The sequence below is a fragment of the Dermacentor silvarum genome, chromosome 7 (assembly GCF_013339745.2).
Source record: "Dermacentor silvarum isolate Dsil-2018 chromosome 7, BIME_Dsil_1.4, whole genome shotgun sequence".
Taxonomy (NCBI): Eukaryota; Metazoa; Arthropoda; class Arachnida; order Ixodida; family Ixodidae; genus Dermacentor; species Dermacentor silvarum.
Window position 1 is genome coordinate 101,262,083 of NC_051160.1, and position 27,851 is coordinate 101,289,933.

The window sequence follows — 27,851 nt, forward strand, 5'->3', positions numbered from 1 at the left end:
TCTCAAATTACAAGGTCGCCGTTTCTGCATCGCATCGGAACAAGGGTGTACGTGCCGACTAGAGTGTTCTAGACAACCGTATCCTCGCACACACTAGTGCCGACGTCTCAGCCACGCGGATAAAATGGCAGTGAACCCTTCTCCTCTATTTTCTAGTCACATGTTGACCTTGCACGCTGCGGCAGCAGCGCAGAGGGAAGCAGGGGCGGAGGCACAGTCGGGCCAACGAAACTGCCACGCCCGCAAACGCTCGCTTTCCGATAACGGCAGAAAACGAAACTTCAGGGGGCGGCTAAAATAAGCTGGCGCCAGCACGGCGGCGAGGGCGCACGGAGTCGAAGGTGAGAGAGCTACGAGGGCGTTGAGAGGGAGGGCGAGGGGAGCCACCGAAGCGGCGGAGTTGACGCGGCCAAATCCGCTTCCCTGCTGCCCTCCTTCCTCACCTTCGACGGTCTCCGCGCGCACCCGTGTGCCGGCGCCGCCCGCTCGCTCCCTGAAGCTTCGTTTTCTGTCGTTATCGGGAAGCGACCGTTAGCTGGCGTAGGCAGTTTCGTGGCCCGCGCTTGCTATGCGCTTGCGTGCCGCGATATTTCACGACTCGCACCGTTCGTGCATCGTGCTGTGGTGCACGAATACTTAAAAAATACGTCCTTTTAATTCGAACAAATTTTCGGGCCCCTTCGAGTTCGAATTATCGAGATTCGACAGTAGTTTTAATTGTGTTTCGATGATACGAATTTCGGCTAATACGAATATTTTTCGTGACCCCGTGAGATTCGTATCATCGAGCTTTTACTGTATTAGGTGTATCGGTGCTCGTGCTGTGATAGTAGATGGCGGGGAGCATGCGAGTTTAATTAAGGAAAACACCGTGCCCACAATTGCCCACTTTTGGCGTGGTTCACTGCAATACATCGCATTTGCTACACCGTATAACACTTGTATTGAGGCGAAGCTGACTTTCGGGAACTGGCATTATGCAAATGTGTCGCATTTTATGAGCTTCGAAGCCATTGGCGAGGATTACAAAGATGGAGTCGGCGCCATTACTAACAGTGGCGCATTGTTTCATTGAAAAACACGGCACCGAACAGCGAAAAGCTTGGTAGCGAACGTCGAAGTAGCTAGGCCTTGCGTTGCCGCAGTGGTGGCTGCTAGGGGATCTGCTTGCAAGAGCACCGGTTTGAGGCGGCGAGGTAATTAAAATGGTGGTGGTGATGGCTTCGATTAACGCCGTTTTGGACCTGCGGTCATGGCAACAAGTCTGGAAAATCGGACAGCATAGGTTTTGTTGTACTTATATGTTGACTCTATGGGGTATGTGGTGGTGCCGTGAAGGCGTCCGAATTATTGGGCATGTCCGAAAAATTGGGCATCCTGAAAATCGGTCGTTGACTGCAACTGAAAAATAAAAAAAATTCGAAGTTGGATTTATGGAAGTCTTCTGTATAATAAGTTGAATCGTGGCTTCAAGGGGTCAACTTGCTCTGAAACACCCTCGCAACTTGCCTTCTCATGTTTGCCAGGCCTTACTCCCCACATATGAGCGCTTGAGTGATAAGAAACTGCTTGAAAGGTGCCAATGGGGAAAGACCCAAAACAGCAATGAGAGCTTCCACTCAGTGTTCTGGTTTCTTGTACCAAAGGAGCGCCATTTCTCGCACTTCGCTGTAGAGGCTGCTATGGTGGAGTTGGTGCTAAAAGTCAATGCAGGCAATGTCAGAGCATCAGTGTCCATACTCGAAGAGCTGAGCCTCAACCCCAGCAAAGTAAGCAATGACCGCAGGAATGAGAAAGACCAGTGGCGAATGAAGGCTTGAGTATGGAAGCGTGCATTTGTTGAAAACATGAATCAAGCCTTGAAAAAACGCCACACAGGGAACAGTTTTCAAGCTGACTATCTGCCATTTGCATACTAGCATGTTACGGCTAGCATTTCATGATACTCCTGCAGCAGTCGGGCTCGTGCTAGAGGTCAACCAGGTCCTCTCGAGTAGACATTGAGAGAGCGGCGCCGATACATCCTCCCCACTTTTTTGCCGACTCACTGCATGAACTTTTGGGACAGATCTCGTACACTCGTTGTTTGCCATAAAACACGAATCCAGGGAAAACTTCAAACGTGCGTGACACAGGAGCGTTCTTTCATGCTATTTATTGCATGTTGTGTCTTATGTGCAGGTGTGAAAGGTGACGGTGACATCTTTCTTCCCGAGAACGTACGGTCATTCTCCAAATTCGTCAAGGAGAGCACGGACAACCAGGGAGTGCACTTTGTCATGGCAGATGGTGTAAGAAAGCACAACTTGATGATTTCCTGAAATGATGTGTGAGGCTGTTCTTAATACGGTCACTGCGGCGTGGGTCTCCAATGGGTCATGGCAGTTATTCCCCCTGTGCAGCTGTGCAGGGCTCTCTTCCTGTGCGCAAGCGATGTCTTTCCTAGAGATCAGCAAAGAGAAAAATTCTTGTTGTTTTTGATCAGATGCGACATGGTGCCTTCTCTCTGAACCTTGAGGAAGTTTCAAAGGGGAGCAACTCTCTGGTGACTTACCAGTGGGTCACGACGAGCCAGGGGAATACAAGTGACCCACCCGTCGGTCACGATGCATGGGAATCGAGACTACAAATACTGCTGCTCCAGTGAGGGAGTTGACTTTTACCCGTCGCGATAGTCCAGGGACTAATGCATTGCACTGCTAAGCTCGAGGTCGCAGGTTCTATTTCGACTGGGGCGGTCGCATTTCGATGGGGGAAGGGGGGGGGGGCAAATTGCACAAACACTCGTGTACCTTGATTTAGGTGCACCTTGGAGAAGCCCAGGTGGTCAACAATAAGGTGGGAATCCCCCTCTACAGCGTGCCTCAAATTCATATCATGGTTTTAGTATTCAAAAACTTCAGAACCTAATTTAATCTTTGGCCAGCATGTTTCTGTCGGCCATAGTGATTCATTATTCTCTACTACGAACAGCACATGAAAATGTGGCTACCTGGGCAAGTTGGTGATTCATACTGACAGTAAACAGCGTGAAAAAACACGGGGACGGAAATCAGCGTGACGGGACAAGTTCCTCACTACACACAAGCATTTTTTTTATTGAATCACGAGGACTTGTGCTAGGATGCACAATTAGATTAAACTACCAGCTTGCCACTAAAATTGGAGGATGGAAGACAAGGTCTGTGCCTCGTTGTGTGTCAGTTTGTTGTCTTTCTTTTTTCTCGCTTGCATATGCACTGAAGGTGAGTAAACTTTATTGAAATATGTAGTACAGGTGAATGAACACATTGAACAGCGGAGCTGTTTAAGCCGGCCGTTATTCCATTAGTCATCATTTGGAATGTTAAACCACAATAATTTTCTTTGATTTGTTCTTAGGTTTCTATTTATTGACAGGTGTACTTATTTACCCTTCTCCGGTGACCCCTTTCTCACTGACTAACAAATGTTATTTATCACTCGGTGCAGGACGCGTCTACATGTATCGGAAGTTTCTCGAATGTTATCGATGGTTCGGTCCGTTGTCTGTTGTCACCGAACTTTCTGTAAACTGGTTGTATGTGCAACGCGAATTGTGTAGTACTTTCTGGAAAGCACGTGGGCACCAGGGATTACGCTGGAACCTTCAATGAGTCATGTATAAAAGGCAATGCGCTTCACTCGCTGATCAAATTTCGACGGTCACCTACTGTGCTCTCCGCTATCATTGTGCTTTAAGTGTCACTTGCTTCTGGGGGCACAGGTTCGCACAATAAAGAGGTCGTTTCATGATTCACAGTTTTCGATACTGTTCTTCGCCATCACGACAATGTGACTGTATTCCTGGCTTTGATTTTAATGTCCTAGTGTAACTGTTCTTAAAGCTCTATGGCCCTTTTGGAGTTGCACACATGCGTATCTGCAGAGCAGCAGCTAATGGGCCAATCGTCGTAGCCTCATAGTGGTTGTGCTTGACGACTGCCAATCTACCTGAAAAGTGTTATGGGATTTCTCTCTAATACGAATAGTGTTTCATACATATGCTGAAAAAATGTTAATTCCTAAGATGTCTGTTTGAATTCAGCACCCTGTGGTTGAATTGGGTGTGCTACAAAAGGTAGTGAAAAATCTCAATTCTTGTCCATTGGCCTTATTTATAGTGTACCTGTAGAGAATACTAACTTCTCTAGTGACTCTCTTTCATGTTAGAAGAATGTTTATTGTCACATTTTCTTTTTCTTTTTTTGTATGTGGAAAACAAAAAAGCTGTCAGATTTGGTGACAGAGTTGGGAAAAACTGTCTTCTGGTTTGTATTTAAACATAAATATTACACTGAACAAACCACGTAAAAATACGAAAGACGAGCCGTTTACTAAAGCGCTTTATTGACACAGAAATCAACATGGCTTAGTGAAGCCTTTTTAAAATTTAATTATGGTGAGAAAGATTTCAAATGCCCCTGTTACAACATTACCTTTTTATTATTTTTTTGTTGCAGGGTTTCTCAGTAGAGGGCCAAGAAAACATCCAAGAAATATTGTCTAAACAACTTTATCTGTGCCAATTCTACATGGCACTGTCTGTCTTGAGAACAGGTGGGCTCTGTTTGTTCATTCAGCTTTTTGTTTTTAACCTTTTGTTCGTGTTTACTTGCCCTGCTGCATGTTTTCTTGCATCATTTGGTGGTGGACTTTAATCACGTGTGTGTAACAGCCACATGACGAAACCAAGCGACAATAAAACTAAGAAAAGCGTAAGAGAAATAAAATGTTCTTTTGAAATTGAAATGTAAAAATAATCACGAAAAGGGAAATAAAAGTGGACTAATAGACAGTTTGCTAGTGGGAGAGCCTGAACCCACAACCTCCGGGTCGCACACATTGTGCGGAGGTTGTGGGTTTGGCTCCCACCAGCAGCAAGTTGTCGTTTGAATGAATTTTATTTCCCCTTTCATTATTATTTATATGTTTCCTGTGGATGACGCAAGCATGTCACTCAACTTGGTGCAGTGTGGTAAAAGCTATGGGACATATCAGCCAACCAGAAAAGAGAACCAAAATAGTGATCTGTCCATTTCCAGCCTCCCACTGCACACTCCATGTCACACCGACTGAAGAAAGCTTCACAAGGGATTAGACACAGTGGGCAAACCCTTTCTTCGAGAAACAGTGCCAGTTCTCTATACTGATTGGCTCACACAGTACAGAGTTGGCGATGCAGAGAGTACTGCTGTGCGCAGTCAAATCCCGATAATTCGAACTCGAAGGGGCCCAAAAATTTGTTAGAATCAAATGGAGTTTGAATTAAAGGAAGCTTATTGAATGGCTGAATTACATGCAGTGCTGAGTTCCGGAAGTGTGGCTTCACTGCGGCACATGCTGACGCGAAGCCACATTTCGAGGCAGAAGTTGAGCTGCTGTGAAGCTGCACATCAAAGCAAAATTTGCATGTAACCTTCACTCCGGCTTTGTTGTCGAATAAAAAAAATTTTGTTGCTGGTTACACGTGCCAAAATACGGTACTTGCTACGGGAGATGGAAGCAGCAGCCACTGCGCGGCCGCACTGCCGGGTCGGAAGCGCCGCCGTGGGATTAGGCGCGCTGCTATGAGCATGGTTGGCGGCACGGCATGTTATGCATTCGAATTACGAGGCGTTATCACGCATTGGAGTACACGTAATTCAGATAGGACCACAGCGTCAGTTCAACTTAACCAGAAGTTTGAATTGAGCAGGTTTGATTTAATGAGATTCCACTGTGTATAGTCCACTGATTACTATGAAGTAAAAGATTGAAGATTAGCTTTAAGAGGTAAAATGTGCAGAGGTATCTTGCTTAAAATTAAGAGGAAGAAGCAGAATTGGGCAGATCGTGTGGAGTGCATTTTCATCAGTTTTGCTTTTCCAAATCGCTCTCTGTCGTTTAGGTGGCCACTTTGTCTGCAAGCTGTTTGACATCTTCACCGTGTACAGTGTCGGTCTGATTTACCTGATGTACCGGGCATTCAGGCACGTCTGCATCTTCAAGCCCAACACGAGTCGACCTGCAAATTCTGAAAGGCAAGTTTTAAAAAAATGGAAGATTGTGCAGCTTCTGGCATGGCTAATTTGGCGATGGGTGGAGATGTGTTAAAAGGAAAAGCAGAATATCCTAGATAGATGTGCAAAGCTACAAGTTGTTGTTTGATTAGCTAAAAATGGTGTTTAACATCCCTAAGCAACAATGGGGCTGTGAGGGACCTCCATTGTGGAGGGCTCCTGAATAATTATGAGCGCCTCAGGTTCTTTAATGTGCAAGTAAATGTAAGCACACGAGCGTGTTTGCATTTTTGCCCCATCGAAATGAGGCTGCCGCACTGTGAATCGAACTCCGGACTTAGTGGTCGGCAGCAGAAAGCCGTTGTTTGTAGTACTCGGAACTCGTTACACCAGTACTGTTTTCCTTTAGAAGTGCTTGTTTGTTCTTACTCCTTTATGGATGTTAAAGGTTTTATTCCTGTTGATTGCATTGCTACTTTTCAGTACGCTGATTATTAAGTTGTAACGAAACCTACAATAATGACTGCGGCATAATGGGTGTGCATAAAAAGGCAAATAAATGAAAGCCACCCGGGTTTTTTCAAAAGAGAGCTTTGCAGCTGAGTGAAAATTAGTCCTGGCACATGGATGGAACTGAATGCCATTGTTTTCTAGGGTAGTCGCTCTCTACCATGTGAGCTAACCAGGAAGCTATGGCAGATGGTACATCAAGGGCTCAAATTCTCAACTTTAAGTGCAGGGAGCATTGAATAAACGTTAAAGTTTGGAGGAACTTGTATGGGTTTCATTGTGTGTTGTCTTATGTTGCTTATGGGCTTCAGGTAAAAACTGCACAATGAACTGTGGGCAAAAGCAAGGCACCGAAACGACGGGCACCTGCTGCAGACACAAAATCGCAGACACAAAAGTTGGCACATGTCTCCTATTTCTGTGCTTATTTTTTCTTTTCTTTTTTTTAATTGTTTATTTGTCCATGCTTCATTACACAGCTTTTACTTGTTGCTCCACCTTGCATTGCTTTCTTTGGCGAGGTATTCCAAAGTATCCTGCCTAGGAAGATTTAGTAAGGGCTTCACCAGTCGCACCAGAGGCACTGAACATTGCATGTCTCTCTTGGTAGGGGCAAAGTATTGCAATAACCTGTGTAACATTAACATGAATACAGTCGCACCCACTTATAACGATGCCGGTTTTAACAATAGATCGGTTATAACAATGGGAAGCCGGTGCACCGTGAACTTTTATATGTTTTGTATGGTGAAATAACCCGCTTACTACAATGCCTCCATGCCACATTATCATTATAAGGATGAAGTTTGGCTCCTGGTTGTCCATGCCGAAAGGGAATTAAATGTGAACTCCTTGAAAAGAAAAAAAAATTGAGCCGTTGCATGCCGCCGCGCACTGTTTTCCATCCTTCTCCGCATTGCCAGCCTCATGCGCCGCTTTCCCGTCACCCTTCCACCCCTCCGAACACGAATGGGCTGCACCCATAGCTCTATGCCGCGCCACCCTCCGAAACACGAATGGACCGCGCCAACTGTGCTGACAGTGCGGGGTTGGCGGAGCGCCACAAATGTGCGCCACAATAGAGGCAAAAGGGCGTTAGCGCCTATTTGTTTCTTTACAACCTTTATTCTTGCGTTTACCGCCGTGCATAGCAGCGTGTTGGGCGCGTGCCGTCATGACTGCGTAGTCAAGTCACTATCCATGATTGCGTTGGTAGCGGCTGTGATTTCGTCCGCAGCGGTTGCAGCAAACGGTAGTTTTGTTTTGACGCAGTGCGTGCGTTGGCTGCACGCCCTCAGAACCGCAAGGTTGCCATCCATGATTGGGTCGACTGCGGCAAGCAGTAGTTTCGTTTTTACTCAGTGCCAGGCTGTCGAGGATGAAGAGTCTACATCGCGATGGGCGGCAACCTGGTGACACAGGCGAAAAAATAATCGGGATGTGCGCGTAGTAGGGAAAAGACGCGCGCCGCTGCCGCGCTGATACCCTCGATAATTCGACATTTCGTTAATTCGGAAATTTTTTCGGTCCCGTGAAATCTGAATTAACGAGGTTTTACTATATCAGTGCCATTCTGGAATGTCGACAGCCGCGACTTGTTACACACGATCAGAGCGCGCAGGAAGCAGAGTTAAACAGTTAAGCGAGTCAACACAATCAGCAGCCGGATGGAGGAAGGAGGTGTGTGGGGGCATAATATAGGGGAATGAGACAACGCTCTGTCATTCCCCTATATATATATATATTTTTTTTTCTTAATGCAAACCGGTTATAACAATTATCGGTTATAACAATGGAATTTACTGGGCAATTGAATATAGTTATAAGTGGGTTCAACTAGAAGATTGAGGGGGCAATTTTGGTGCTGTTGGCACCAGACATGACATGCTGAACTTCAGTTCTTCCTTATAACAGGGATTATAATAGGGATTATAATAGTAATAGGAATATAGAATAGGGGCACACAAGCTCAGGGTGCCCCAACGAGTGATCACTTTGAGTTCCAAGGTTACCTGAAGTGGACGCCTTTTTGTGTAGGGTTTCAGGCTCGCATTAACGTAAAGCATTCGCAGTGCTGTTATGGCTGCAGAATGAAATTCTAAAAGCAGCATTAAAGAAACAAAATTGGGAATTATTGCAGTATGTGCACTTGTTACAAGCTCAAAACTATGTGAAATGTCAAAACTTCATCTCGAGCTAGTCAGTTAATACTTAAAGCAACAACCATAGTGTTAACGTGACAGGTGCAAGAAAGATGACAGGACGAACGTCACCTTTATTGGGACCATCGTGTTAACGCTACGATTTTTGCTTGAAGTAATAATTGCCAAGAAGGCAGCGCTTAGCTAAATAATCTGTCTTTGAGACGTTTGCCGCAAAGGCAATTTTGGTTTTCTTGCCGGAAGCAACGCAAAAGCACCCGCCACAGTCAGCCGAGGCAGCCCTAAATTAGGCTATGCCAGCCATATCATCTTGCTTCCAGCATGTGAGCTCTTGATTGACAAACAAACTTGAAAATGGCTGTGATTTATTGTTCAATCTTCTTCATTTACATTTGGAGTCAAAGGGATAACGTCTATCAGCATTTTTTGTCACCAACGTTACGAGTTACTGGGAAATTGAGTCAGATTTGGTGCTAGGTAGGAGCCGTCACTGTGATGGATGCCATTATGTTTCTCTAAACAAAGCTTAGGGGCACCCAACTATGAATTCAGACAGCAAAGTTTGCGTTTAGCACATGTGCGATAGCGAGATGCTATTCATTAGGAGAACCCTAGGCTTGGGCGTCCTTCTTCTAAAACTCCATAATCTCTGCCAAAATATTGTTAACTCAGTGCATGTTACCATTATTGGTTATCAATATGAACTAGAGAATTTATATTGCCGTCTTTTGATCTTCCACCATTTCACATTTAATTTGTGTGTTCTAAAGCTTGTCATACAAAGCTGTGGTTTGTTTTGGAGGTGTCCTCTGACTGCCCTCCGACTTGGTACAAGTAAAGAACCACTCATTTTGGGAATGTGCAGGTACATCGTCTGCAAGTGGCGCCGGCCGGACGCCAAGGACATTGAGGACTACATGTACGAGCTGAGCTGTCGCTTCAAGGAGATTTCAAGTGTCATGAGCCAGCTTGATATAGTCGAGGTTGTGCCTCTGGAAGTCATCAACGACGACGCTGTCTTCGCGAAGTACATCCGCGAGTCCAATGACAGGTGGGTGCGTGTGTCAGGCTTCTGGCAGATTGGTGAAACAACTCGACAGGGACATCACTTGGCGGCGAATTATGGTTTTGGTGCACCGTCTTATAATACACTTGCAGCTCATTGGAACGAAGTTGCAGCCAACATGGAAGTACCTTCGTTATATCCGTCGCACGAATCTATTCTTTGCATGCTGATGTTGGCAAGCAGCATTTAAGATTTACTTCATCATATCCAATAATTTGTTATATTCGTTTTCGTTGTATTGAGGTTCAACTGTACTACAGTCTGCTCTCGTTACAACGGACCCTCATAATCTGGCAAAAAATGTTTGTTTTAGCCGAAGTCCGTAATATCCTAAATGCCTCACTTCCAAAACTTTGGTCATGATGTCTAACAACGTTATTGCAAAGACTGAGTGACGTACGAGGTATGTTAAAAAAGTATCCGACCTTATTTTTTTTTTTGCGAACACCTGATGGATATGGAACAAGCGCGCTTGCATCAGCCGACCTTGAACCTTTGTGCGCATGCTCAAATTTTTTCCTGCCTGCCGATAGCATCAGTCGCTGCGACGCAGTGTTTAAGGGGGGACGCGGCTTTCGCATCGCGAAAAATGGCTAAAAAATCGATTTTTTGAAAATCACATTTTCAGTTTCTGTAACTCTTATTCTACCTGATTCCGAAATATCATCACTGAAAACAAAGTAGAAGTGCTCTAAAAAAATTGTTATATCAGCCAAGGTGCCGAAAAATTGCGCGGAAATCGCGAAAAAACGGCGTTTTTCAAGCCACGATATCTCAAGAACGGCGCAGCCGAGCGCCGCCATCTTGGTCTCGTTGGAAAGCGCATTTCTCCGTCTTCAAATCTGCCGCTTCAGCTATCTCCTCCATACAGAAACAAGCACACAAAAAGCAAATGATTGAAGGTCGTGCCGGAGCCACCGATTGGCCGCGCCCGCCACGTGACTCCAGCGCGGTTCGCCATTGGTCCGGTGCTCGCTCCGTGATGGCGTCGTCTGCTCCGCTTGTTGCGGTCTCCTCGCGAGCTCCGGACAGTTTCCATAATCTCGACGAGTGTTAAAGCGGGCGCTACGCGGACATCGCAGTAGCGTGGCCGATTCCGCTTTTTGTGGACGTCTCAGACCCGCGGCTAAGCATTCCGAGCATCAGGGACGCGGACTTCGCGACCGAGCTTCGGGCACGGAATGCTCTAAGCCTTTCGCACGTAGGCGTCTCCGACTCGGCGATGAAGCACATCGCGCGCGGACTTCTCGGATCCTTGCCTAAGCATTTCGCGCGTCGGCACCTCGGACTGTGTGACTAAGCTAATCGAGCATCGACTCGTCGAGCCCGCGGCTAGGCATTTCGCGCGTCGGCACATCGCTCATCGAGTGTCGACTCCTCGGACCCGCGGCTAGGCACTTCGCGCGTCGGCACCTCGAGCGTCGACTCCTCGAGCCCGCGGCTAGGCAATTCGCGTGTCCGCACATCGCTCATCGAGTGTCGACACCTCGAGCGTCTATTCCTCGGACCCGCGGCTAGGCATTTCGCGCGTCGGCACCTCGGACTGCGCGATTGAGCTTACCGAGCGTTTGGACCCGCGACCAGGCATTTCGCGCATCGGCACCTCGGACTGCGCGACTAAGCTCGTCGAGCGTCTATTCCGCGGACCCGCGACGAGGCATTTCGCACATCGGCACCTCGGACCCGCGACTTGGCACATCGCGTGCCGACTCTATTACCGTAATGCCACAATATCTCGTAACAATACCTATCATACCACCCCTTTAATTCATAAAGAGAACCTCATCATGAGCTCTATTCACTAGGCCACTTGGGCTGGCACAGACACCTGGCTGCAGAAGTGAGGCATGATACAAAAGTACAGGCTGGAAAGCACCTAGCAGCTGCATTGCTGCCTATCTATCAGTGGCTCTCCTAACCTCCATAGCCATTGTCAATGGAAGATGATTCAGAAGGCTGCTGAGAGCCTTCATTCAGTAACATGGTCGATTCTACCAAAAGAAAACAATGCCTCACTGACTGCACTAGAGGCTGCTATCAATGAGGCAGTCTGCAGATACAACGCTAGAACTACTGTATATTTATGCCCACATAGTTCTGCACCTCATTTGGTTTGAAACCCAAGCACCATGCTCTTTGTAGAGCAGCAGTAAAGAATGCCATACAAACATGAAAAAGGCAGAACGAAGGCTCAGCAGACCAGAGGCCACATGTCTAAGAAGCCCCACGTCACAAAACACATCAAAGATTACAACGTTGGTGCGTTTTAGAGAACTGAAGAGAAGGTGCAACTTTGAGAGCCGTTTTCTCAAAACTGTTTTTTCGCCTTTCTGCTCAGTTTCTGGAGCTGATTTCTTCGTTACCGTTTAGCCTATTTTGATTCTGTTTTTTTTGTCACGTTCCTTGGACTACAGTGCAGGTCGAGACAGTCTCGCATTTTTATCTTGACTTTTTATAAATTTATGGCATGGCTATTCGTTCATCCCGAAAGTGTGCTTGGTGCGAAGGTAACTTGAAAAATGACTATCTAAAAAATTTGTGTTGCGAAAAAAAAAAAAGTAAGACTGTCACGACCTTCAGCATGCATTGAGCTATGCAGTCAATACTCAACGAGACTTCCATCATGTTTTTTAAGCTCCCCAGGCCCTCCAGAAAGTTCAAGAGAGAAAAATTCTGCTCAATAAAATGTTCTCAAGGTATCACTCTGAAACTTTTATGGAAGTATCAGGGAGACATTCTTAACATTTGTGCCAATTTTCATCAAAATCCATGAAGAAATCAGGAAGTTGATTTTCAAAGCCACGTCCCCCCTTAAGTGAGGTAGTGCGCAGTGCTCTCGTCGGTTTTTTATTGCAAGAAGAGTGGTGGAGTGACTGGAGCAGCTCTACTGCATCAAATTTTGCGAGAAACTGGGTGACAGCTTAGTGAAAACCATTCGGAAGATTCAGATGGCTTTCAGTGACGATACTATGAGCAGCACACAGATTAAGGAGTGATACCAGTTTAAAGACGGCCACACATCGTTGGAGAGCGATCCACGCTCCGGTCGGCCATCAACATGCCAAAATGACCAGGTCATTGCCGAAGTGAACACTGTGGTGATACGGGATCGTTGTGTGACTATATATCCGAGAAATTGCGGAAGAGGTGGGCATCAGCACTTTTTCTGGACATCCCATTATGACCAAAGATTTGGCCATGAAGAGAGTTGCGACAAAATTCGTGCCGAAGCTGCTCACAATGGAGCAAAAGCAACTTCGTGTTGAAGTCTCACAGGACATGCTGGATTCCACAAACAGTGACCCCAACTTCATGAACACCGTAATCACTGATGACGAGTCTTGGGTGTACGGGTACGATCCAGAAACCAAATTCCAATCGTCACAGTGGAAGAATTCCACGTCACCAAGACCAAAGAAGACCCGCCAAATGCGCAGCAAAGTCAAAGTGATGCTTACTGCTTTCTTTGACTCCCGCGGTGTGGTACACCATGAGTACGCACCATAGGGTCAAACAATCACCAAAGAGTACTACAGGGATGTCCTCCGTTACCTGCATGATGCTGTGCGGAAAGTCCGGAGTTGTGGTCAGCAGGAAATTAGCGCATCCATCACGACAATGCTCCTGCACATTCCTCGCACTTGATTCAGACTTTTTTGGCAAAAAACCAGACTCCTGTAGTTCAACAGGCTCCTTACTGTCCTGATATGGCCCCCTGCGACTTCTGGCTGTTTCCCAAAATCAAGAGGCCATTGAAAGGAGCGCGATTTCAGACAAGAGAGGACATTATGGCTGCAACGACAGCTGAGCTAAACTCTATTCCGAAAGAGGCCTTCTCGGAATGCTTCCAACAATGGCAGCACTGCTGGGAGAAGTGTGTGGAGTCCCAAGGAGACTACTTTGAGGGTTATTAGGTTTCCAACGCTCCAGTTATGCCAGTTTCTTTTCTTCGGCCAAAAGTCTCCTCCCGGGTCATCACATGCTGCATTCACTTCTATTGCCATCAACCTTATCTGTTTTACAGTGCGTGGGTCATAGTGCGTAGTGCTGTTGGTAGCTTACTACATGCTTTTAAAAAGTAAATGATAATCCAAATGCACTGCTGTTCCCTGCTGCGGCGGCGCGATGTGAGATTCACATTTTGCTCCGATGGCATCCGGCATCCGGTGTTGCTGAACAGCTCAGTTTCGTTTCGGTTTCCTGTCACCGTCTTAAAACACTACGCAATCGAAAAGCCACAAAACGCATCTTGGGCGGCCAGAACCCTACCAGTTCGACGGGCTTCGGCGTCTCGTGCAGCAACGATTTGCACCACGGTTCGCATTACGTCAATGTCAACTACAGTTGAACCTGTCAAATTTTAAGTTGCTTTGGATCGTTTTTTTTGGTTTGTACGGTTTTTAATGCATTGTTTCAAAGACATATGAACGAGGTTCTACTGTGTTAGGCAAAAATTACCGTATTTACCAAGTTTCAATACACCCCTGAACCTAACGTGCACCCATTATTTGCTTGAAAGTCAGAAAATAAAAGTGCGCCTGAATGTAACGTGCCCCAAAATTCCCCCCACATTCGCGATCAGAAAAAAGTGAGACGTGCAGAATTTATCTTCCCAGAAGAGAATTTTTCTTTTTCAATGTGCTTTCATAATGAAAGCAACACGGCGTCATCACCATTTGAGCTTCATTGGCCACAGATATCAAGCACACAGGGGCAATATTCTCAAGTGATCACTCTGGTTACTGCTATCACTTTTGCAAGATTTTATGTGACTCTGCATTGGACTTGTCGAAGTATACGACCAACAGCATTCCTGGCATCGTGTGCAGATAGCTAGCTTGGCATAGCGCCAAAAACTCTGCCGGCCATATACGCCAACCATCTAGTGCCGAGTCACGCAAAATTTCACGAAAGTGATTGTATCTCCAAAAGTGATTGATCATACTGCTCCAGATCGTAGTTGAACACATAATGAATCCACAGCAAGCTTCAGGAACACAAGTGTGAAAACTTGCTGTCACCATCTTATGATGGGGATTATGGTGCGTCTGACAGCTCTGATTGTAAGCTGGTGCCAACGCTCAGAACACGGTTTTAGTTTCATGCCCGATCCTAATGTGCTGGCAATTTTCAGACCCATTTTATAAAAAAAAAGAATAAGAAAAATGGTGCGCGTTAGATTCAGATAAATACAGTAGCTCTCTCTGTCCTTCTGCGTTTTTGCCTGATTCTTTTGCATTTCCCGACTTGCACATCCAGGCTTGGACGTATCCAAGTCACAAATCTCATGAAGATCAAGGCCTTTGCACAGAACAGGTGAGTTCTCTTTCTCTTTATGGTGTCACCAGTAGTTTTAGTATAATTGCGTTATACCTGCTCATCCCCCCAAAATGTAGACAGTTGCTAGGAGAGATAAGAAGAGTGCTCTTTGCGTGACATGTCTAACAAAACTGGCAGTGCTGTTATGTCAAATCTAGCGATTGTTAAGGCCATGTTTACTTGCTGGCAAAGAAAAAAGGTAGCTTGTTGCACCTTCATTGGGCCATATAGGAAGATTATTCCTTGGCAATAAGGAAGGACAGGGTTCTGCAGTAATGAAGAAGACAAAAATACTTGACACGGTGCATCAGCTCAGCTGTGCCTCTTTTTTGTTTTTCAGTTAATAAACACCAAACAAAAGGATCACAAGCACTGGCTCCCGAGCGTTGCACTCGCTATCCCTCTCAGTGCTATGCACTTTCGATCCAACTGCTTGCAATGCATTCTCTCTTTTGTGGTTTTGTTTTTCCCCTGGCTGTGCAGCATAGAATTCGTAAGGTGTTTGTTGTAACCACAGCATTGCTGCAATTGGCATTGACACGTTTTTATGTTCTTTGCGGTGTTCATGTCACAACTTGCGTTATGCGCAAGTGTAGTGGCATCTTCATTCTTGTAACCCACATCATGTCTAACAATCTTTTGCCCCGTGCAGTGAGTTGTACGAGAAAAGGCAGAGCAACCTTCGGAAAGAATGTTTGAAACTCTGGAAGGTGTGTATTTTGTAGCACTTATTCACCTGTTTCCTCTGCTTATAGGTTGAATGGCTTGTGTCCTAGGTTCGGGACGTAAGGGGTCACTGAAACACTTTTTAAGTGCAGTAAGAAAATGTTCCCAATTTGTAACTTTTGTGAACATGTGTGCCACGTGTTGACCGACTGCATGCAATAGCGAGTTTTAGAATCTCGCATAACAGATCACTAGCTCTCTCCTGCGGCTTTTGAAACCCCTGCTCTTTTTGGCCTTAGGCAACATCACTGATGACATTTCACGAAGCACGGCGGCCCACAAACGCCAGCCATTGGGCACTGCATACCCACTTTTTTGAGATCTCGCAAATGGGGAAGCGGTGGTTGGTAATGCATCCCTCACGTCTGTCACAACTCTGTTGTCCATCTCGACCACCTTTGTTTTGGATGGTCGAGATGTACAATTTGTTGTGCGACACTGTACGACAAATTCATTTCGCTTCGGGACCCCACTTTATTTCAGGAATGGAAAAATATCGTAATCCTTTATTTTAAATAAATAAACTTAGCATGCTAACGACACTTGCTTCAGTAATATATTTTCACAGGACTCGAAAAACGGGGGTGCGACTTGGAGAAAGCTTAACTTAGTGCTCTGGAGGAGGAATAGCACTACAAACCTTATTTATTCGAATTTATGGTTAGGTTTTTTTCCCCATAATTCTTAGCCTCAAAGTAGCCCCTTATACAGTTGAGAAACCACTTATAACAATATTCTAGGGCAGGGGTTCTCAAGCATGTTCGTTCCAGGGAACCCTGATAAGCTCCATGATGCGCCAAGGAACCCCCCCCCCCCCCAGTTAACCGAATTAAAATGTCCTAATTAACCAAATGTCGAATTATCGAGGGTATCAAGAAAACAATAAACAAATGCTTAACTACATCAACACACTTTTATTTACTCAATGAATCAGCAAATTCTGTTTCTATTTATTTAGCACAAGACCAGTGCAGAAGCTGAAATTCGTCATCTCATGACTGATTTGCGCTAGCAGCGGCGAAGGCCTCGCGCGTGTACATCCCGATTATTTTTTCGCCAGTCAGCTGCTCGCCAACAAATTGTCCGCCCATCGCGATGTAGCCGGGGCTCTTAGGGCCCATTCACACTTGCGACTAGGCGAGGTCGCGCGACCAAGTTGGTCGCAAGTAGTCGCAAATGGTCGCTTTTCTCGAAATGCGACCGTTTCGGGCCAGTCGCTCACTGTTCGATTTTTCAGTTGCGCGACCACAGTCGCAGAACAGCTGAACCAATCAGATGTGAAGGAACAGGACGTCCGTATACGCTGACGCTTATTTTACGCGGCGATGACATTTCAAGCAGACGTGAACGGCATATCGTGATACATTTCGGTTTAGCGACTCGTCGGTCGCATTTGTAAGTGTGAACATCGTTCGTCTTGAGTAGTTTTCTGGTCGCCAGTCGCAATTGGTCGCGCTACCTCGCCTAGTCGCAAGTGTGAATGGGCCCTTAATCTTCGACAGCTTTAAACTACTGCTTGCCGCAACCGCTGCACACGAAACCGCGGCCGCTATCGTCGCGATCATGGACGGCGACCTTGCGGTTCAGAAGGCAGGCGGCCGACGCACGCACGAAGTCAAATCGAAACTACCGTTCGCTGCAACAAGTGCGGACGAAACCGCGGCCGCTATCGACGCGATCATGGACGGCGACCTTGCGGTTCAGAAGGCAGGCGGCCGACGCACGCACCAAGTCAAAACGAAACTACCGTTCGCTGCAAGAAGTGCTGACGAATTCGCGGTCGCTGTCGACGCGATCATGGACGGCGACCTTGCAGTTCAGAAGGCAGGCGGCCGACGCACGCACCAAGTCAAAACGAAACTACCGTTCGCTGCAACAAGTGCGGACGAAACCGCGGCCGCTATCGTCGCGATCATGGACGGCGACCTTGCGGTTCAGAAGGCAGGCGGCCGACGCACGCACCAAGTCAAAAACGAAACTACCGTTCGCTGCAACAAGTGCGGACAAAACCGCGGCCGCTATCGTCGCGATCATGGACGGTGACCTTGCGGTTGAGAAGGCAGGCGGCCGACGCACGCACCAAGTCAAAACGAAACTACCGTTCGCTGCAACAAGTGCGGACGAAACCGCGGCCGCTTTCGACGCGATCATGGACGGCGACCTTGCGGTTCAGAAGGCAGGCGGCCGACGCACGCACCAAGTCAAAACGAAACTATCGTTCGCTGCAACAAGTGCGGACGAAACCGCGGCCGCTATCGACGCGATCATGGACGGCGACCTTGCGGTTCAGAAGGCAGGCGGCCGACGCACGCACGAAGTCAAATCGAAACTACCGTTCGCTGCAACAAGTGTGGACGAAACTGCGGCCGCTATCGTCGCGATCATGGACGGCGACCTTGCGGTTCAGAAGGCAGGCGGCCGACGCACGCACCAAGTCAAAACGAAACTACCGTTCGCTGCAACAAGTGCGGACGAAACCGCGGCCGCTTTCGACGCGATCATGGACGGCGACCTTGCGGTTCAGAAGGCAGGCGGCCGACGCACGCACCAAGTCAAAACGAAACTACCGTTCGCTGCAACAAGTGCGGACGAAACCGCGGCCGCTATCGACGCGATCATGGACGGCGACCTTGCGGTTCAGAAGGCAGGCGGCCGACGCACGCACCAAGTCAAAACGAAACTACCGTTCGCTGCAACAAGTGCGGACGAATTCGCGGTCGCTGTCGACGCTACCATGGTTGGTGACTACGCATTTGTGAAGGCATGCAGCCGACGCGCGCACCGAGTGAAAACGAAACTACTGTTTGCCTCAACTGCTGTGGACGAAACTGCGGTGGTTATCGATGCGATCATGGATGGCAACTACGCACTTATGAAGGCACGCGGCATGCCGCCAACGCGGTGTTACGCGCGGCGATAAACGCAAGAATAAAGTCTTAAGGGCGCAATTAGGCACGAAGCGCTCCGGCGTTGCTGTCAATCACGTGCCGCGCACGCTTGCCACTGAGGACCATGGCGATGCGGACTGCGCCGCTTCGTTTCGGTTAGACGCTAGCGCCGTTCTTGCTCTTCTGCGGCGCGTATTTGCGATGCTCCGCGCATTTTTTTTCTTCATTTTTTTTATTCCTCCAACGTATACGTCAGTGCGCACGCAATCATCACCTACGCTATCTACAAACGGCAGAAATGCGCATATTGGTAAATTACGGCCTCCGAGATTTAAGTGCGAAAGCTTAGGCGTAATGCCCGTTTTCGGAGGTTGGGTGGCTACAAGCGGCTTGCGAATTTATTACTTAGTTCGCGCGTTGCCGTTACGCGCTGTGAGTGCTTTTGGACACTCGGGCGTGAGTAACGGAGGTTCTGTAGATCGAGCGCACCTCATTTTCGCCGTTTTAGCCACTTGGTTAGCGCGGGACCACGGAAAATTTATCAGTGGCTCGCGGAACCCCGAGCAGGGGCCGGCGGAACCCCAGGGTTCCGCGGAACCCACTTTGAGAACCCATGTTCTAGGGCCACGAAAATTCCATTGTTATAACTGATAATTGTTATAACCGGGTTGCATGAAAAAATGTATAAGGGAGTGGAAGAGCTGTTGTCAGAAAACTACAATGGCGGGGATGCCAGTGTAGTTTTCTGACAACAGCTCTCCTTCTTCCACCTGGCTGCTGTGTCGACTCGTTTAACTGTAACTCTGCTTCCTGTGTGCTCCAATCACGTGTAACAAGTTCCGGTTGTCGGTATTCAAGAATGGCACTGCTATAGTAAAACCTCGTTAATTTGGATTTCAAGGGACCGAGCAAATGTCCGAATGAACCAAATGTCGGATTATCGAGGGTATCACGAAAACAATAAACAAATGCTTTCTACATTAACACGCTTTTATTTGCTGAATGAATCAGCAGATTCCTGTTTCTATTTTGCACAAAAGCAGTGCGGAAGCTGGAATTCTCGTCATCTCGTGACTGATTAGTGCTTGCAGCGGCAAAGGCCTCACGACTTCTGTCACAGCGCAGCGCGGCGTGCGTCTTCATCTGAGACACGCTTTGCACTACCGCGCGCACATCCTGGTTATGTTTTCGCATGTGTCGCCAGGTTACCGCCCATCGCGATGTAGACAGTGCTCCTCATCCTCGACAGCTATGCACTGAGTAAAAATGAAACTATTGTTTACTGCAACCGCGGCCGCTGTCGACGCGATCATGGACGGCGGCCTTGTGGTTCTGAAGGCACGTGGCCGACACACGGACTGAGTCAAAACCAAACTACTGTTTGCTGCAACTGCGGTCGAAACCGCAGTCGCTGTAGACGCGATCATGGATGGCGATTACGCAGTCATGAAGGCACGCGGCCAACGTGATACTATGCGCGGTTGTAAACGCAAGAATAAAGGCTTTAAAGGCACAAAGTGTTCCGGCGTTGCTGTCGTTGCATTCAGGTTCATTCCAGTATGATTTTCACTGATGACTATGGCGATGCAAACTCTGTCGCTTCGTTTCTGTGGACGCTTGCTTTCTTGAGTCAAACGAGTAATTTCAATTTGTGCGAGGCTAACTAGAATGAGGGAACCAAGTGCGACACCTCAACACCACGGTCTACCAGGTTGTGTCCCTCCTTGTGCTACAGGCGGCTTCGTAAAGCCTTAGGCCTAATGCGTCGCTACCCTGACAACAATCGACATCCAAATACAACACCCAAAATTGGTGCAATACAGGCAGCCGCATGGAGACGTCAGCTCTGTGAGGTGGTCCTACCCCGCTCGGTGCACACAGCATGCGAGTTGACGGCGCCCACCGTCCCTGACGGTGTCGGAGCGCCCAGTGCCAGGCCGCAATACCAGACAGCCCGTAGTGGCACCCGTGGCTCACGGCCACCCGGCTACCAGAGCCGCGACTTCCAAAGTCAAAGAGATAGAAGAAGCTATTTACATAAGAAATTCGGACCACCCACGAGGCTTCCGTACTCACTCGCTTCAGGCTTGCCAATGCTTCACAGGCGCTAGGCCTCACTCTCTCAGGATGCAGACGACGTGGCTCTCGTACCGACGAGTGTTCTTCAAAATATTCACGAAAAGGCTTAGCATGTTGAAAAGTTCTAACACGCTACAGCAACCATCGCTTAGCTCAAGAAAGCACGCCGCCGACGCTAGCGATCAAAATCCACGCTAGGAATACGCTTCGATTCAAACAAAGGTTGTCTCGAACTGAGCAAAACTGTCAAAATTATCATCCGATGCCCCAAGAGCCCCACATTGGGCGCCGGATGTGGGTTCTCACACGTGCTCTTGGGACAAAGGAACGACAATACAGTAGTGCAAACAGTCAAAAGGGCATTTATTGCACCTTTCATACACTAATGCATGCTAGCCAAATTACTACGCATAGAACATTCACATGGGCGCGCGACAAATCAAGGAAGTCCGACTCACCGCGACCAGATAGCGAGCGAATATGTTCGCCCCATGCTATGACACCATCGCCTAGTCATTCACGTGTACGGTCATGTGTACGGTCACGCGAATGGCGGCGCATTCGAACGATCCGTGTTCCTCCATACCGGTGTCCTGCTCCTAAGCCTTCTCGGGACGGTCTCGCGCAGCAGGCCGGCGCACGCATGAACAGTTTGTGCGTGCTGCTCGCCGAACCCCAAGCCAAGAGAGAGTGCCTTCGTCCTTTTGCACCCAAGTAACCCTGCCGCTAGGTAGCGCCAGCACGCAACACTAGCGCCATCTCTCATAATATGCTGCCGCCGTAACGCCAAGCTGCGAAGCCGGATTACAGGAGACGGGAGCCGTGCGGGGAAAACAACATCGGGGATGCGTGAGAGTCGCGCATCCCCACAATGTGGACCCAAATGTTGAACATATATATTTATGCCGATGACTCGAGCCTGTTTATTGCAGACGTGAAGGCGACTGGTTATTCCAGCATGGAAACCAGGTTTTCTGCTTAAGCTGACCGAATGGGCATCGTGTAATGGGCTAGTAATTAATATTTCTAAAATGCGTGTGGTTGTATTTCGGGCAAAAAAGCAAGCAATTTGTACAACTTAGTCCACTCCTACTAAATGGAAGCCCCATTGAAGTTGTTAACTTCAAAACTCTTGGTGTTGTATTTACTGAACATATGTCATGGGTCTCTCATACTGATTATGTAGCTCACAAAGCAGTTCGTGCATTAAGACTTATGTACCGTCACCGTGAAAAAGACCACGCTTATGGTTTATCACTCTACACTTATGTTCTTGTGTGAGAAACCACTTCCACAAACATTTTGAAATTTAGTAGAGCTCAAAACAAAATGATAAGGGTAATTGCTTATGCCACTCCCGATCATCCGGCTCGGCTGTTACTTAAGAATTATGTCCTTATTAGTTTGGACCATCTCTATAATTTTAAGCTATATGTTATGCGCTACGAAATGAAAGGGAGAAACATACTTGTTATTTACACACTCTGGGTAACTTAAACGTAAATGCACATACCTATAACACTAGACGTTTTGAATATTGGGAAATGCATCCCAGCAGAACTAATTATGGTAAAGATAGGTTATGTTGCATTTAAATAATTTTTATTAACAAGTTTTAAATATAGAGTATCCCACACATGGGCCAACTTAGGCAGTATTAGCGCTGATTTTATAGTGTATTCTATTTTCTTTGTATCCTTTTTGTGTGTGCACAGTTTCTTATGCTGAGATCAAGGGAAAATTTTTTTAATTTGTGTACCATGAAATGAATATTGCGAAAGTGTATACGAGATATCTATTGTAACTGTTCGGGTTCTTTTGCACTTCTATTCAATGTGATTATAGCTACATTTGTCCATTTAAATTAATTGTATGTAGTTCACCACGTGATGTATTATTCAATAGCTCTATGACCTAATGCTGACCAATGTCCAAGATACAGGGGGTGAGAGCTTCGTCAAGCTGCCTAAAAGTGGCTTTTTCTCTCACTCCTCATGTTGCGTATTGCAGATGAAATAAGCTACTACTACTACTACTACTACTACTACTACTACTACTGCTACTACTACTACTACTACTACTACTACTACTACTACTACTACTACATTATCATAATCACACTGTAGAGAGAAGAAAAAGAAAGAACCGATAGGCAGGCTGTGCGGATCTTGGGGGAAATGGCGAAAGAATTTCTTCTAGAGTATATTCCTTGAAATGCATCGGACCCATTGCAGTGTGTTGCTCAATAATATGTTTTTTTTTTATATAATGGTAAACTAAATGAAATTGTATCAATATTATTACATAACACATTGCTGCTACCTGCTGTGTTGCTGTATCAACTCGTGATGACAAAGTGGACAATCGACAAATGACAGTAAGGAAGAAAGTTTGGTCACAGCTACACATCCTATGATTCCTGTCTGTGCTAGTTAACATTAAGCATACAGCCGGCTTGCAGTAATTCAGATGTATATTTTAATACGCCGCTCAATTGAAATGGCTTGAAAATTTCGGTTGACCCACTGTGTTTTCAATGCATTTTAAGACTGCTTCATTCAAAGAAAGCTATCAGTAAATTTAAACTTTCTGGCTTCTCAGCCAAGAGCAGTACATCGAAGAACAGCCGATGGAGCGATATTAATTAGGCATGCAAGCTGTGCAGGGATGGTTTAGTGATGCAGGTTTAGTGACGAACGTTCGTTATTTGATTCCATTTGGTGATATTCGATATTCGCACACCCCTAGCTTCAAGTTCTTACAAGTTTTCAGCTTTCCAACACTGGCTTATTGCCCTATTAATTACCAACAAAATGGAATGCCTCTTGTGCAAACATGGATTCATTGATGTATATACACCTCTCTGAATATGTGTTATTTGTTGTATGTATACGGGAAAAACTGCATCACTTTTTGAAATTGAATTTAGACTCCGTACGGAAATTCCTCGTGATGATTTCATTTATTAATCATGCAGGTTCCAGACCTAGCGCGGCTAGACCCCAAGCGGCCTCCCCCTGAAGCAAAGCTCAAAGAACTGACACAGGTTGGATTTCTGAAAGCATTTTTCTTGCCTGCATCACTAGCTATAGATGAGTTGCAGCAAAGCGTAATGAAGATATGATGATGCTGCTGCAGTCGATCCTGGATATATCATGCTCCGATACATCGAATTATTGTCTGTATTGAGCAGCTGTAAAATTCCCTTGAAAATCCCATGCAAAAGTATAGCGATGTACTATGCTTACTCCGAAGTCTCGTTCACCGCCACATTCAGTATATCGAACAATGTGCACGCCCGAAGTCTCGTTCACCGCCACATTCAATATATCGAACAATGTGCACGCCGTGGCCCTGTGAGTGCGCTGCTCGTGACGGCGATGCGATCACGTCGATCGCGTTGTCGGAAATATTTAAAGGCTGACACATGCACCCGGAGTTGCACGAAGATAGAAGAACGCAAGAGCGAGAGCTCTCCAAAAAAGATTCAGTAGTGCTAGGGACGTGGTCTATGTGGACGTGGCCGAGTACACAAATAGACAAGAGTATGTCGATAGTTGCTACCAGTCTAGAGGGTGACTCCAGAGTTAGTGGCACTATAAAAACAGGAAAGGCTGAGGTGGCGGAGGAGGCTGCCTTAGCACTGGCAATAGCCTCCACGGAGGCCAACATCATAGTCAGCGACTCCAACACCGCCGTCAAGAATTATGCCAAAGGAAGAATCTCGCTGGAAGCGCTAAGAATTTTAGCCAACTTTCGTGAAGATCGAGATGTTTACATTATATGGGCACCCGCACACTCCTCCCTTCCTGGGAACGAAATAGCGCACAACCTGGCTCGAGAACTGACGGACCGAGCAGGTGACACGCGAATACTGGGAACGGAGAGAGACCGGATGACCAGCTTTACCGAAATAACCAAACACTATAAATTGGGCAGGGCTCGTTTCCCCCCGGCACACTCCTTGCTAAGCAGCATGGCGCTTGTTGCAAACAGAAACATATCCGAACCCGGTGGCCTACCACCGTTACTATCCAGAACTTTACACCAATAGATGCAGATTCTGTCAAGAAAGGGCGGACTTACAACACATGGTTTGGGCTTGTCCTGGAACACCCACACAGAATAAAACACACAAGACCAGAGAGCAGTGGGAGACCGCGCTGCTCAGCTCTGCACCGGAAGACCAAATTAAGGCAATCCAGCAGGCCGAAGATGCCGCCAGAGCCCAAGGGCTCGAGGCCGTCATCTAGGTAGAGAGGCCTAGGCCTCACAAATCTGCTGTGCAAAAATAAAGTTTATTCCTCCTCCTCCTGACACATTTTAAACGGCACTGTTTTGGCAGATGCTGTCAAACAACAGATTGAATCTGAAGGGCAGTACATGCCATGGAAGAAAACTGAGCAGGGTGCTTTCGGTTTTGTTTGATACGCATACGGAAGGCTCAAGCAAACTGCGCCTGTTCATTATTGGCAAGAGCAGATTGCCACTCTGCTTCAAGATTGCGAAAGGCGTCCCAGTTGGATACGCGTTCCACAAGAAAACTTGGATGACACCAGATCTTTTCACTGAGCGGTGACGACACAGAATGCCCCACTAAAGGTGCTACACCGCCGTGTTTGTATTCTTTAGACAATTGAAAGCTCTCTGCGAACAGCATTTTAGGATTCTGTGAGCGGCCAAAACGAATCCACCCTCAATCTACACGTGGACGGACATTTGCATTACAGTTTGAAATTAACAAAACCACCGCACGCCACGTCCACACGTTGCGGAAAGACCCCCCATTGCGGCAGCGGCACGCAAGGCTCGTGCATCGCTGTGCAATTTGCAAGTCCACGCTGAACTTATTGCATTCGTGCTCACTCGGTTTCACATGAGTGGGAATGGACTCAGGCGTTCTTCAAGCTGAAAGCCTCTTTCAAAACTAACAGCGTATGTGTAGTGACAGCAGTGACCAGTGCAGGAGCTGGAGGTGAAGGGCCGAGAATGAAGGGACGTACCGGCTGCGAGGCCTCGGAGTGCTGAGGCCTCGCAGGAATTATGTCAACTTTCATGCATTCGACACCACCTTGGACAAGCGGACCGACAAGTTCTCACTTTTCACCATCTGAGGAAACTGTCCGGATACGTGCGGAGATCTCATATAGGCTTCAGATAAGCATATTTTATATTTCGAATTATCAATAAATTGAACTATTTTGTGATCCACTTTGAGTTCGATATATCCCGGATTGACAGTATCACTTTTGCTGTAGTCAAATGCCCTCATTCTGTGATTAGAGAAAACTAATTTGTGGGCCTAATTGTTACAATTGAAGTTAACTTCACTGTAAACAGCTTGATCACATGGTGAGGTCAATATTGACTACCTTGAGAGCAAGCTCAGTTTACTGAAGTCCTGTGGCAAGCTGAACCTTCTGGAGACCTTTGTTTAGTTTCCCGTAGATTCATGAGGAGTGCAAACCTTGTACTAAGTTCTAAGTTCAGCCAGACAGTGATTTGAAAATTGTTTTCATGTGCCTACGAATGTGTAGTGCAACTTACACTGCATGAAATAATGTGAGCCTTAATGCAAGTAGGTAATATTGTGCTAGCTATTACTGTTGCTTTCTTGTAGTTCAGTCATAACTGCCAATTTTTTATCCTCATGAGATCAGCAGAAAACCAGTACAAGAGGGAATCTTAATCTCCACTGCCAAACGGACTAGTAAAGTCACGGACCAGAAATTCAGACATGCTCTGTTTTCCAGACAGCTTCGCAGCACCGCCGCAGGTGTCGCAGACCTAATGTATAAGGACGACCGAAATTTCGGACACCTTACCATGCACCTTTTGATAGTTGCACAATTGCCATCTAATTTAGCCACAGAGTTTGCACAGAAAGAGCTACTATATTTTTGTTTTGATGTGTCGTTGGCATGGTAACCAGTGCCTCCTCAAAACTGAAACAAGCGGAGCCTAGTCCGTTTGCTGGCCATGCTCAAACTGCAGGACAAGACAAGTCAAGCTGTTGAGTTGTAAAGTCTGCATTGTTCATCATACGAACTTTGTGTGTCCAGGATTTGTTCATTTACATGTTAAATAGTGACGCAGACCTGGGCGACTTGTTTGATTTTCTAGCTTCAAATCATCAAGCAGCTTAAAGTGGTGCCAGCTCCATCATCAGTGTCTGCACCAACGAAGGCGGCGATTAAGGGAGGGAAGTGCCAGACAGTGACTATTGCGAAGAAACCCACAATCATTCGGCTGTCAGAGCACACTCGACCTCTTTCTTAAGTTGCCAAGGGATATAGATTTGGTGCACGCGTTGCCTTTAACTTTCGTCAATTTGAAGCAATGGTGAGACGATGGTCAAAATACGAATTGACCAGGTCGCAGGCAAGCATAGCAAAACGTTGACAACTTTTTTTTGGGGGGGGCACCTGTGGAATGATGTCATTTCTGGTGAATCCAATATTTGGGCTTTGGATTATTTGTACGCTTAGGCTGTTCCTGTAAAGGCCAATTTACCGTCTTGCTGTATCACAGTTATCATAATATTGCAGTTAGAAACCCTCCATTGCAAGAGCGAACAACCTTATGGGGTTGAAGAGGACTGAACATATCAGCCGGATACATTGGAATATATTAAAACACATTCAGCACCAATGAGACTTTTTATCATTCCGGAGATTAGTTGCTGCTGTATCTCCAGCGAATGATCTACTTTGGCAATTGCAAATGTTGAGAAGTTGAGAATGTTGAAATGTTAAGAATCAGCACAACTCTAAATTTGTGCTAATTTTGGGGCAAATATAGTGGACTATGCACATTCTTTCATCAATCTACCTTCTTTGCTTTCTGTGCTTTAGAACGAACTGGCGTACTTTGACAAACGCCCTGAGGAGCTCAAACCCAAGTTTCTCGAGGACATCAAGAGCATCCATGACTACCGGTGTGTCGTATGTGGCGAGTGGAAGCCCAATATTCCGGACAGCAAATATTTCTTCCTCAGTGCAGGGGTGAGTGCATTTTTCAATATTTTAGGCAATTTTTTCTGCATTTTTTTAGCAATGAGAATAGTCTATAACAATTGTTA

The 27,851-nt window shown here is 46.7% G+C and overlaps 1 protein-coding gene across 1 annotated transcript in view; it reads left to right on the forward strand.

The window, feature by feature from the left end:
* The window catches only part of LOC119459037 (cap-specific mRNA (nucleoside-2'-O-)-methyltransferase 1-like), a 38,844-nt gene that overhangs the window by 1,952 nt on the left and 9,041 nt on the right, over positions 1-27,851 (forward strand). The window contains exons 2-9 of the mRNA XM_037720884.1: positions 2,182-2,291; positions 4,482-4,578; positions 5,909-6,041; positions 9,558-9,743; positions 15,018-15,074; positions 15,730-15,787; positions 23,748-23,816; positions 27,625-27,774. Of these exons, the coding sequence (XP_037576812.1) occupies positions 2,182-2,291; positions 4,482-4,578; positions 5,909-6,041; positions 9,558-9,743; positions 15,018-15,074; positions 15,730-15,787; positions 23,748-23,816; positions 27,625-27,774 (860 nt within the window). The remainder of the gene's footprint in view (positions 1-2,181; positions 2,292-4,481; positions 4,579-5,908; positions 6,042-9,557; positions 9,744-15,017; positions 15,075-15,729; positions 15,788-23,747; positions 23,817-27,624; positions 27,775-27,851) is intronic.